The sequence below is a fragment of the Lathamus discolor genome, chromosome 12, assembly GCF_037157495.1.
Source record: "Lathamus discolor isolate bLatDis1 chromosome 12, bLatDis1.hap1, whole genome shotgun sequence".
In the NCBI taxonomy this organism is placed as follows: Eukaryota; Metazoa; Chordata; class Aves; order Psittaciformes; family Psittacidae; genus Lathamus; species Lathamus discolor.
The window spans coordinates 12,038,255-12,051,050 of NC_088895.1; the positions used below are offsets into that span (position 1 = coordinate 12,038,255).

At 45.0% G+C, this 12,796-nt stretch overlaps 1 protein-coding gene across 17 annotated transcripts in view; it reads left to right on the plus strand.

The window, feature by feature from the left end:
* The window catches only part of PITPNM2 (phosphatidylinositol transfer protein membrane associated 2), a 133,283-nt gene that overhangs the window by 90,084 nt on the left and 30,403 nt on the right, over positions 1-12,796 (plus strand). For all 17 annotated transcript variants that reach the window (XR_010615517.1, XM_065692422.1, XM_065692434.1 and 14 more), the window contains 4 exons: positions 2,859-3,182; positions 6,063-6,158; positions 9,347-9,451; positions 10,303-10,373. Coding sequence is in view for 16 of the 17 variants with exons in the window: in XM_065692422.1 (XP_065548494.1) it covers positions 2,859-3,182; positions 6,063-6,158; positions 9,347-9,451; positions 10,303-10,373 (596 nt within the window). In the remaining variant the exon portion in view is untranslated. The remainder of the gene's footprint in view (positions 1-2,858; positions 3,183-6,062; positions 6,159-9,346; positions 9,452-10,302; positions 10,374-12,796) is intronic.

The window sequence follows — 12,796 nt, forward strand, 5'->3', positions numbered from 1 at the left end:
ACCACAGATGCCTTCAGCACTGTCGCAGTGAGCATCTCTAATCTGTTAAAAAGAGATTTTTTCCCAATTACTCTGTTTCCTGGGCCTGATCTGCCTTCTCCTTTTCACTTTTCAAATAAAAAGCTTGTTTTTCTATAACATTTTGATTTAACGATGCTGTAAAACTTGATTTTTTTTCCCCATTGCACAAGGGGGGGAAGCAGTGTCTGGACAGGTGAGGTCAGTCATTTGTAGCAGGGTCTTGAATCCATATAGCTGCGTGGGGGCACTCAGTGTGTCCTCTTGGGTCTCTGCTGCCTAGTAGAAGGCTTCAGCACTGCAGGCTGAAGGTTATTAATTCAGTGCTATACTCACTGCTGGGCACTGAGGGACTGCTCAAGTTTTCCATCCCTATCAGTAAAGGGTTTCTTTCTGCAAGCCATGACTTTTATTTTTCAATTTCTTTTGTACCTGGACAGCCTCTTTCTCTTCCAGGCTTTTTCCCTGTGTTAAAGAGAGATGCAGCATCTCTAACACATCCCAGGTGAAGGCCAGAGGCTAGGAAAACAGTCTGTCTTTTTGACTCTGTACCTAGTCTGGAGTGATAGAGGCACAACAGTCATGAAGCCCTGTAATGCCATCCTGTTTTCAGACAAACAGGGCTTTAAGGAAGGATAATTTGGGATGTGTAATCCAAGTGATGTGAGCAGTGCAGATGGGGAGGTCTGAGGGCTGGGAGGAAGCAATACAGGTGATTTTTTTGGATTAAGTGGAAGAAGGCAGAGGGGAACTTCAGGATAGTTTTACCCTCAACTGGTTTTCATGTTCCCTGTGATTTAGTCCATTAAAGCAAAGATGTGCAGTCAGTGGCATCTGTGCCTTTACACAGAGAATTTTGGAGTAGCTGCTGCATTGGTATACATCAAGGCTGGATCCAGGAGCACAAGCAGAGGCTGCTGAACCCTGGAATGGAGAAAGCCTTGAGATGAGAGCGAGGGGAGCATTTCCTCCTGTGTCTGATCACAGATTGTTTCTAAGCTGTTTCAAGGCAGGTAGAAGTGGGCATTGGTTATGTGGAAGCCCAAAGGGCAGTTGCGGTGTTGGGCGCTGAATTACAGCAAGGGAAATGTTTTCTTGGCTTTTCAGTTTGGATGTGATTGGAGGTTTAATCTTCGTCTTTCAGCTCTGCTGATTGTCTGTCATAACAGGAGGTGAAGAGGCTAAAAGATTCTGCTGTAGCTCTGCAAAAAGTAATCTGGTGGAGGAAATAACTCTGAATCTCGACTAAGTTTGAGCAGAATTGAGTTGACGAGACACCTTCTGCCCCCAGAAGGTCACAGTCTGCTGGCTCAAACTTGCCTCTCCTACATGGAGCTCCCTTCTGAAAACCAGGCAGAGAAATGCATAAAATATTGATAGATTTAATTTCACTGTGCAAATGAAGTTCAGGTTCAGCTGGTCCATTGCATTAGCTGCTGATCTCCATGGCTATATCCTCCTGGCTTGTGATGGCTGGTGGCATTAAGAACAAACCAAGGAGCAGAGCAGGCAGTAAAGTGCTCAGACCTGGAAGGAAATAAATGTGTAAAAATAAGCTTTTGTATGTTTTAAAATAAGGGTGAATGCTAAAAACAAACGGGGTATTCAGGCTGAACGTCATAGAAACCATGACAGCGGTGAGATCTAATGTTTCTGTACAACAGGGAAGCACATGCTGCTGGAAATACCTTAGAAACTCTGCATGCAGTGGGACCATCCAGCTTTGGCCATGCTAGAGAGCTTGATCTACGGCTCCCAGCACCTAAATGGTTTTAATGTAGGCTGTTAATTCCTCTGTCCTGCAATAGCAGTGGTGGCGGTGTGACCTGTGGTCTTTGGCTGGGGTCTTCATTAGAGTGAGAGGATGGGTACCCTGCCTGCCAGCTTTTTGACTGTGTATTTCTGCTCCAGACTTAGCATCAGAGGATCCGTAATCCCACCGCTGTGTTTGGCACATCCTTCAGCCCATCTCTGCCTCAGTTTTCCAGTCATTAAAGATAGGACAATAGTGATTTTTGTTGTTGTTGTTTCCAGAAGGGCTCCTGAGGATTAGTTTGTCAGCGTTTATAGAAGCTTTTAAAAACACCATTGCTGCTCTGTGCTCCCATCAGTAATAAATATCAGTTTGAAGCTTTGACCTGTCGTGTGCTTTTCTGCAATAATATTGGTTGAAAATCCCGAGCTGACTACTCTGAAAAGCCTTGGTCATACAATGATGTTAGTCAATAAGTTTAAGTCTTGGTGGAAAGTTTCTGTGCCCAGTCAGGAGCATTGGATGTTGATACTGAGACAGTTCTTCCTTTCAGAGATGTGATACATTGAAGGTTTTTAAATTGGCTTTGCCAGCTCCATTTTTCTCATGCAGGAGAAGACAGATGCTATCTGCAAAATAAAGCATCTCTATTCCCTCCCTTGCTTTGCTTCCCATCCCATTATCTCAGAAGCTCGTATTTGTGATGCTGTTTTGCTGATATATAGAAACCAGGTGCAGAAACCAGGTTTCTAAGGGGTTTTAGGCTTATCACTGCTCATGTGGGATGTGCTTCCGTCATGTAACAATTGTAGTGAACTATGCAGTGAACTACGCAGTGTTCATCAAGGAATACTTGAAACTCTCATGGATAATAAGAATTAAGAATAAGAATTAATAAAATAAGAATTAAGCTAAAGTACATGAAGTGACTGATTTGCCATCCTGGCACTTGGTGTAAGAAGGTCCTATACTGCAGTTTATAGCACTGTGGTTTTGATGCTGCTGCCACAATGTCTTGAGGTTTTGGGAAGGGACAGATCAGTTCCTGCTGTTCCTAGCACTGATGACAGGCGTTTTGGCTTTGCAGGCTTGCGGAAGGTCATGGTCCGTGCCCATCGGCAGGCATGGTGCTGGCAGGATGAATGGTATGGGCTCACCATTGAGGATATCCGGCAGCTGGAGAAGGAGGCACAGTTGATGCTGGCTCAGAAGATGGCCCAGTTCTGCAGTGAAAATGATGCTGAGCAGCACGGTGTCAAAGAAGCTTCTGGTGAGAAGGATGCTGAAGCCAACACAGTTTCACCTGCTGATGCAGAGGATGCTGCTGGTAACAGTGAAACAGCCTCTGGGAGATCACTCACCAAGCAGTGGTCAACCTCTTCCAAGTCCTCACGATCTTCAAAGAGGGGAGGTAAGATGCTGCTGGTGACTTGCTTTTCTAACTGCATAGAGATTAGGCTTTGTGAAGTAGGAGTATGTCTCCTTGTGTCTGGCTTCCTTGGGACAATGCATGTTTCTCTTGTGAGTCCTTTTAACTCAGAGGCCTTCTCTGCTGGTGTTGCAAGCTCAGTCTTCTCAGGTGACCCCATTACAGGTTTGGCAGTGTTTCTAGGCATCCCATTCTTGCTAATCTCAGGAGCAGAGGAACTGTATAAAAAAGCAGTAGAAGAGCAAGCAGCAGCTTGCTAGCAGCGTTGGGTCTCAGAAGACAAAACAGTGGCATAAAGAGAGCTTGTCCTTGTTACCCAAGAGCCACTGGTGGCTTTTATAAGGCTTGGTCCTTCAGTGGTGTTCCCTTTCTGGATGTCTGCTGTGTCAGAACTAGCCAGGCTGTGGGTCCCTGTTAACTGCCTCTGGTTTTCCAGGAGGCAGCTACAACAGGAATTCCATGCTCCTTGGCCAGACTTATGCATTACTACATGCTGTTCATTTCAAATGCAAGTGCTTGGCTCCAGGGGTGCTGTGGTGTAGCTCACACAGCAAAGCCCCCCCATTAGCTACTAGGGCGATTAAGGCAGGTACCCCCAAAAAGGTGGATGAAGGTACCTGCTGTGATGATGTGCGGAGCTGTTCATAAACCAAACCTCACAGCCTGGGATTAGGTGAGACCATGGATCATGGATCATGGATTTCCTTTTGAACACCATTCAGGAAGCTTTTGGGATTTTGCTGTTAAAGCTGCCTCTATGGATGCGCTGTGAGGACTCAGCTTTGACTCCTGAATGTTGTCATTCACCTCTCCCTGTCAGTTACCTTTTTTGCTAGAATAAACTCTTCCCTTCCTCAGACCATTCTGTACAAAGGGGTGAATCCCCAGTGAGGTACAGACAGAAGGCTTGAATCTCAGCAGTTCCCCCTTCTCTTACAGCAGGATCACAGCTCTCAACAGTAAGAGGGCAAAACCATCTTGACTTTTCTGAAAGCCCCAAGGGGCAGCATTTCCTGCAGTGCTGGTGGAGTGGGACACTTGGGTGATTGAAGCTTCTCCATCTCTCATGTGCACTAAATACTGAGAGCTGAGTCTTCATTTTTATTTACCACTCCATTACCGATTCCATGGCGGGGTGAATGAGAGATGAGCAGTAGTTTTACCTTGCAATGACTCACTGGAGTGAGCCCCAGGGAAGAACCTACCAAATGCTTCATAAATCAGTGTATAAAGATACAAATGCCAGCTCCTTTCCTTGCATCAGGATTTTATATTGATGTGCCCATCTCTTATTATGCTTTTTGTTACGAACCCCTTTTTCCAGTGCTGATGTGTTCATTGGAAGCTGCAGTTTTCAGACCTCTTAGGATTTCGCTCAAAGGCTTTCACTGGCAGCAAAGCATGAATTTTCTTTCACATGTCTCGGTTTTTGCAAGAAGTAATGAAAGAAATTAATTGTGATGTGCTGGGAAGTACGTCACACGGATATTTTAATCCTCCTTCATGCTGGCAGCATATTAACACATGGAAGCAAGGAGGGCTGCCTCGGCTCACCACTACCTCCAGCTGAAAACAGCAACCACCAAGAGCTTGGTTCTTTCCATCCCACATGAGACCTGTGGTGACAGCACGACCCTTGTCGCCATCCCATATGTTATTACGTGCTCTATTTTTAGCAGCTATTATACGAGTGCCTTGACGTCACTCCAGCGTGAGGGAGCTCTGCGCTGCCAACCTCCTTGCTTGCTGCTCCCTCAGAGGTAGCTGCTGGGGTGGCTGGGGGCTGCTGAGCTGCATGTAGATGTCTCTGCACAAGGGGCTCCAGCCTCTTTCCATGTGACAGCCGGGTGGCAAAATCAGGATTTCACTTAATATACTTAATGCCGTTGCAACAATAGCATGAAATGGCTCATGCAGCTGTCACAGCAACCAGAGCCTTCCAGCATCTTTGTATATGCTAAAGGAGAATTTGTCAGTCTCCTCAGGGCTCTGCTGTGTTTAGGTTTGGTGGCTGCTGCAAGTGCTCTGTGTATGCTGTGTGATCGAGGGGAGAAACTGTCACTCTCCTTGTGCTCCGGCCAGTGCTCCCTTCAGCACTTGGCTGTTCTGTACCAAGTTCAGCCAAGAAGAGTTCAGGCTCATTCCTGAAGTAGCTGAAATAAAATAAAAGAGAAAAAGCGAAAAGCCGTAATAGGTTTATATTTAGTGAGGATAAAATGAGAGGGAGCAAGTAGGTGTGAGAGCAGGAGGGCAAACACGAATCAAAAGGACCATTGGGTTTTCTCCTCTCTCCATCAGGACAGCCGCTCTGACAGCTCCCTATGAAGGAGTTGGATAGCATGTTGTTTAAATCATTCAAGTTTAAAGTTTAAATAGATCTCTAATCCAATTTGCGTGGAAGCAATTTCCTTCCAGAAAACAGATTATTTCTAGCCAGGCTGCTCTGCTGAGCTCCCCACCCAAAAGTTAGTGAAGCAGAGGCATGGCTTGTGTGCTGCTCAGAGGCACGGAGAAAGCTTCCAGCCAGCTTGCAGCCTTCCTAATTGCAAACTTTAGAACCCAGCTGATTTTTGCACGTCCTGCTAACAATTATAAATAACTGCCATTCAGAATAGCATCAGAGTGGTACAAACAGCTTGCTTTAATGTAGCATCTCGCTGTCAGGTTCTCACAACAGTAAACAAACAGGATCTGTAAAGCAGTACACTGACATCACACCAGCATCATCAGGGTTTTGTGTTTTTAACATCGCAGCAGCCAATTTTCATAGAGAGCACAGGACTTCCTCCAGCAAGGATCATGTTGGGAACTCTCCGTCTTGTCGGTGTGGCGTATCGCATAAGGCTTGTTTGTTTTCTGCAGCGAGTCCCTCACGCCATAGTATCTCGGAGTGGAGGATGCAGAGCATTGCCAGAGATTCAGATGACAGCTCTGATGATGAATTCTTTGATGCACATGGTATGTGGACCCTAAACCAGCGTTTGTTTCCTGATATGGTGGGGTAAGAGAACGGAGGCATGAGAGTGGGGGGTGAGAGGGGAAGGAAGCGAGACCTTTTTGCTTTGCTTGAGGTCTTTTCCTTTCTCACCAAGATACGTGCAGCATCAGTGCAGCTTCTTCAGGCATCCTCAGCATCACCCAGCAGATTCTTACATGTAACACAGCAACATTTCAGATTCGGTGTGATCTATTTGAAGGAATCTTGAACAGTCTTAACCTTTGGAGCTGGGTTCTGTTTGGTGCACATGAATGTGGGTAAAATCCAGCAATAATGGTTGTGCTGTGGGTGTGTCCTGTGATTCTGATTCCTTATGACTGGTTAATTTTCTAATTTATTTCTTAATCAGTAGGGCGTGTGATTAATTGTCCTGTCTGGGCCTGAAGAGACCCAAGTTTGCCTTTCTTAACTCCTTATTCTCCCGTTCCAAGAAATACAATAGTGAGTGTAACAAGGTACCAAAATTAGTCAGTGTTGACTCCAGAATTCTCAAAGCAATGTTGAATATCTGTGTTAGGAGAAAGCTCTGGTTTTTCTTTCTTTCTCTGTGCATGTATGTGAGAAGAAGCTGTGTGCCACTGCACTCATTTTATATGTTGTACTTAATGCGTACTTAAGCCTGAAGGGCTCTGTCTCTACTGACAACAGATGGACTCTTCTCTGGGCTTCTAATGCTAATCTAAGTTAGATGCGTAACGTGTGCTGATGAAGTTGGTGACCTTTCTGTGAAATGCAGTTGTTAGAAGATGACGCCCCAGTTTTGCCAGGCAGAATTTCGCTGACATTCAGCTAAAGTTCAGTCTCAGAAAACGTACAGTATCGTGTTCCACAAGAGTTCTCACATCCAGTAGTTAGGTATGCATTGTGGGGCAGCAAGCAGCATGCTGTTGTGGAGTAGTGACTTGTACAATAACAGCTTAAAGGGCTGCGTGCAAGTCAGGGGATGAATGTGTCTCTTGCCTGCAAGGGAGAAGGGCCAACTTAGTTTATGTGTTTCTTATGTATTAACTTACGTCGCACCTACAAAACCCGTGTAAGGGATTTATTGCTGCAATATATATACAAGAAAAGAGGAGTGAGTCATCAAAACAGCATCATTTCTATCCACCCACTTTTTTGCCTTTTTAATTACTCAGTAATAAAATTGAGAAAGAGACAGCTCTGCCTGGGATCCAGGGAGACCCTGACATGCTCCTACCAGGCCTAGGAAGGAGGATTAGCAGAAACGAGCCTTGTACCACAGTTCATATCAACATCTCTGTTGCAATACTTCTAGGAGCTTGCTAGCAGAAAAAGCAGCTCCTCTTCTGGTGGCACACAGCATCTCCATCCATTTACATACGGCTTGTCCTCTGCAATCCACACAGTTGGGTTTGAAAATCTGCCTATCCTGCTGGGATTTTGGCTTCTGAGTCAAATCCTTGATGTGTGTGCTGTTCAACACAGCCCTTTCTTTGGGAGTGACCTCTTGTTGCCCCTTGGCCTGCAGATGAAACGTCCCAGCTCCAGGTCTGTGAGCAGGGATGAAGCCACTGCTTGCTGCTCATCCTGCCGGAGAGGCTTCTGGGGTCGGTACCATGGGAACTGGCACAGATCAGGATGTGAGTCAACACCAAGCAGAGTTCCTCAGAAGTGCTTCCATACACACACACACATTTCCTCCCAAAGCAGTGGGAGTAACCTGGGCCCGAGAACATGTCTTGTCACTGGCTTCCCACTCGTCCTCATTCACTGGCATACTCTGGTAAAGAGAGCGACAAATACAGTAATATCTAATATCTATCCTGTAATAAATGCTAATAACGGGAGTAATATCCCGTTCAGTGATCCCTTGAGCAGCAATAAGGGCTGTAATTAAACCTCTCAAGGAAATAAGTTTAATATTTAGATTAAGTTGCTGGAGGAGCTTTGAGTGCAATCTTCTTCTTAATTCTCTGCCAGCATGTGTGTTGCTTGCTTGTGCTTTCCACTTGCTCCAAACAGGTAGCTCCACACTCCTTTGTGCAGGGAAATGCAGATCGACTCAGTTTTTGCTGTAGCTGAAAAAGGAAATGGCATGCTGATGTAAAGTCAGTCCCCTTCATATATATATATTTAAAGCTATTGCTTGTGTCTGCTGAAAAGATGAATACATTTCATAATCTTTTTGTTCCCCACCCTAGGATTCTTCCAACTAATTCTTTTCTTAGCAACGGTACAGCAGCAAGAAAGGGGGAATCCTAGTCTGGGACTCTGAGGACTGTAGCTTTTAGATCTTCAAGACATCTGTAATTACTGCTGTTATTATTATGTTTATAGCTCTTTATTAAATCTACAAGCCCAGAATTTTCAGGAGAGAAATACTAAGCACGGAACAATAAACAAACCTGTCACAAATCCTCTGATGTCTGCTGTAGAGCAAGGCTATTAATCATGCTTATGTTTGGATACTACTGTAGGGTGTTTTATAGGGTCTCTCCTTTATACATCCCTTTAATTACACTTCTAGGAACGTAATATTTTGGGGACCCTTATTCTTTATCAGCTGTGGTTGAGCTGAGCCAGGGGATTCAGAAGATCCTGAGGTAGGAGGAAAAGGGCAGCCACACGCACTCAGTGCGATCAAACAAGTCTCATCTCCTAAGGAAATCAGGCTAAAGATAGCCTGGGGAGTTCACATTTCCTTTATTACTCATGCCTTTTTAGGTATTCAGCCCTATTAACAATAGCGATTCTTGTCACTACCTCCCCCAAAGACATACTACAACTTTCAAATGGAACTGGGAGGATCCCAGCAGCAAATGGTGCTTTGTCCTCTCCTGTCCAGGAGCATTCTGGCTGCATTAGCATCATCAGGAAATCTGGCAAGGAAAATATCAAACTTGGTACCTGAAATGGTAGCATTAGAATCCATGTTATTTTTAATCTGCTTTGGGAGTTTTCTTTGTTAGAAACATACAACTAAAACATTTCGCGTACTCTGCAAAAGGTGCTTTGGTTTCTGTATCACAAAAGCTGGCAAAATACCTGGTTTATTATGACATGAGCCATCCAAATGTTCCTAAGACCACATAGGGTTACGGGGCCTTACTTTTGTTTAAAACCCTGTTCTGTGCTCTTGCCTGTATATTTGTGTGTGTGACTCCAAAAAATCTGTTCTGTTTTAAAGAGGACTTGTCTGACAATGAGGAAATGTTCCCGAAAGAAATAACCAAGTGGAGTTCCAATGATCTGATGGATAAAATTGAAACCGCTGAATGCGATGATGTCCAAGGTAACTTTCTTTTAAATCAAAACTGCATGCGCTATTTCACAGTGTTTCCAAGCAATTGTTACAGCCACATTCTGACAAAGGTAAAACTTGTTATCCTCATTTCACAAAAGGAGAAGCTGAGACAGAGCATGAAAATGCCTGCCCAGTGCTGCTGAAAAAGAATTGCCCAGTTGGAATTGGGATGGAGAGCTCTTGATTCTCTTTTATTGTCCATGTTGGTTAGGCTCCTTTGTGCGACAGCCAGGATTTGCTCGTGTAATGATGAAATATTCTGTCTTGAATTCCTCCTCGCTTTTCTTTCCTCTTGCTCCATCCTTTGTTCTTGTCTGTATCTGCCTTGGGTTTATTTTCTGCTCATTGTTACTACATTTGGAAAGGAAGGTAGCTCCTCAGGCGTGTAGCAACGCAGTGGAAGATGACACTTTCCGGTACAAAGTCTTTCTGTGTAGGCACAGACGTGTGAGCGCATCAGATCTCTGCTCCCCCAGCACAGTTCAAGCAATTCCTTTTATTTTCCCACAAACCAATCACTTCTGACAACTGTGCAGGGATTTCCCATTGTTGCCATCCTTATTAAAGCAATGATACTGGGTTGCTGTGATGAGAGAAGAGCTCGCTAATGTCCTCAGCGCTTACCAAGCAAATGAGAAACTGCTGGAAAGTAAGTGACCCATCATTGCTCAGGCTTCTTGGGGGGAAGGAGGAGGGAGGGGAGGGCAATTTGGGGAAATAATTAAGGAGATGTGAGGCAGAAGAGGCTAAGAGGCACTGGCACAAGCAGTGTCTTTATGGAAGAGTGTCTGCCAAGTAGCATCTTGCAGCGCTGATGTTTTAAACCTCTGTGCTTCCAGGTGACTTGTATCATGAGACATCAACAGAGTACCACGTTGGCTCCAGTGTGGAGAGGCTCAGCATCATTGAAGTAAGTGCTTCAGTTTCTTGTAATGAGAACCTTTGTTGCTGGAATATGTCTGTGTGGGGTAAACGGCTCCCTTTGCTGTGAGCCCTGTCTTGTCTTTGTGTGTCATTCCGAGCTGCACCAGCACGCTGTGTACTTCATGGCTAGGTTGAAGGGATTATTTCCCCTGTCTTTTGAACATCATATAGAAAATGCTCTGTAGTTTGCAGGCAGCATCAAGTATCCAGCTGGAAAAAAAGACTAATCCTGTGGGGATAAACTGCAGGCTGAGGCATTGCTGGATAGAGCTATCCTGCTAATGCTGAATGAGCTAGCATGGATGTGGAAGCAGAAGAGCCACGTTACTGCAACACCAAGGTGCAGGCTGCAGTGGTACAAGTTACATAGCTTGGCTGTAGCCCTCTCTATGGAGCTGCTCGGGTTCTTGTCCAGAAGCCAGTTATAGTGTAGCCTATATCAGCACTCTGGATAACATAATAAATAATAACACACAAACACCCTGGCTTTCTAGACTTGCATATAAAGGCTTTGGCCATTCAGTGTCCTAGTGAGACAATGCATCTAGGAATGGCTGTACTCATCCTACCTTTAAAGTATCTGCCTGTCTGTGCTGTGGAGATGATGCAGCTGTTTGCAGAGAGCGTGGTTGTGGTATTACTCTGTGTCAGGTTGTAAGGTTGTGGTGGGTTGGCTTTTTTGTAAGAGACTAAGAGCTCAAGGGCCACGGGGAGAGGATGGGATGGGAACAGCTGTAGCCACCTCAAGATAAGCAAGTCACAGCTCTAAGATTTCTCTTAGAGCTCAAGATGATGTGGAGAACTTCTTGTCTTCTTCAGAGGGCTGTACAAACTCAACCCTTCTGCCTTCATTTTAGAAAAAGAACAGACTTCCAACTAAGGTAAGAAAGACAGAAAGACCCATACTTGTAGCTGTTCAGTCTCCTAAAATAGTATGAAATTCCTAGCCACCAGTGCACTGATTTTCGGGTTGAGAGGCTCCATTGCTACAGGGTAGTTCAGGAATCAGGTGTCTTATGGGACTCCAGATCGTACAAGAAAGTTCTAAATGGCCACCTCCACCCCTAAACTAACCAGCAGCTCCTTGCATATTCCCCACTTCCTTCTAGAGCAGAAGTTAATGAACTGACTGAGGGGGGCCTCCAAATGACTGCTGATAAACTTCTGGATGACCTGAGCTTGGTGACTCACATTGTTCTTCACATGAGCACTTAAAACATTTGAAAGCAAAAGCGGTGCTGAGATGCTGAGAGTGCTCCTCCCATGCCTCCAGCTGGGCAAAAGTTCACTTTGCAGGCGCTGTAAACTGACATCAGAGGAGGTTTAAAGAGCAGGCGTTAATACACTGTAATGGTACTAAATAATTAAAGGCCATTCTCATGCAGGAGGTCTGGAAAATCCTTATTACAGACTTGAATGTGAATTTTAATACTTGTGGTGGGCTGTGTATTAAGACATGCTTTAACAGTATCTGGTAAAAATGTAAGCTAGTTGTTAGGTTGCTAATGTGTGCCTGGGCATGCTTTCCTCCCACCAGCAGGTTTGTCTGGGACTCAGTTACTGCTCAAAGGACAACAGGTGACTAAAGATGCTAAAATTAGAAGAATTTGCCAAATGGAAAATGCTGGTGCCCTCCACCCCTTCCACACCCCTTCCCAATGGCTGTTTCTCTGCCTCAGCAGGGAGTTGCTTGTGATATTCTCAACCGTTATCTCTGCTAGCACAAGGGATAAGGCGCAGGAGGAAAGACCGGTACCTGCTTTCACATATCTCAGAGGTGTTAGGGTGAGGGATTTGAGTCCATATGGGAGCTGTAAACACTGAAAGCCCTGGTAGGGAATAGATATTTAGAACAGTTATTGCTCTGTTGTGTTATAATATGCAACCAATACGAATGGATGCTCTTGTGCCTCCTCCTGGGGTGTCAGGATTGGGTTTAGAGCTGTTCTGGCAGTCACTAATGATAACCCATTCTGGAGTTTAGATGCATTTCCCTCTTTCCCCCATACTATAGCTTGTTTAGTTAAGGAATTGACTCAACAGAAAAAGCAAATGACCTGGACAGACAAAATAAACCTTTCCTGTGTCCATGCAGCAGTCTCCCAACCAGATGTTGGCCAGTCCTTGGGTCACAGGGTCTTGAAAGACTGAACTCAGAGGAACTGGGTAGAAAAAGCTTTTCAGTTCCTCTTTTGCAACAGCATAAGCAAATCTGAACTCTTTTTTATAACTTCTGCCATAGGCAGACAAATGCAATGACTGATCTCTTCCTACGACTTCTTTCCCCAGCAACCGGCCACTTGCTGACCTGTTACTTCTGCTGAATGTGTTTTACTGCTGCAGCTGAGCTCAGCACCCCAACAGAGAGCAACACCCATCTTTTATTTCTTTACTTTTCCCCTCTGACAC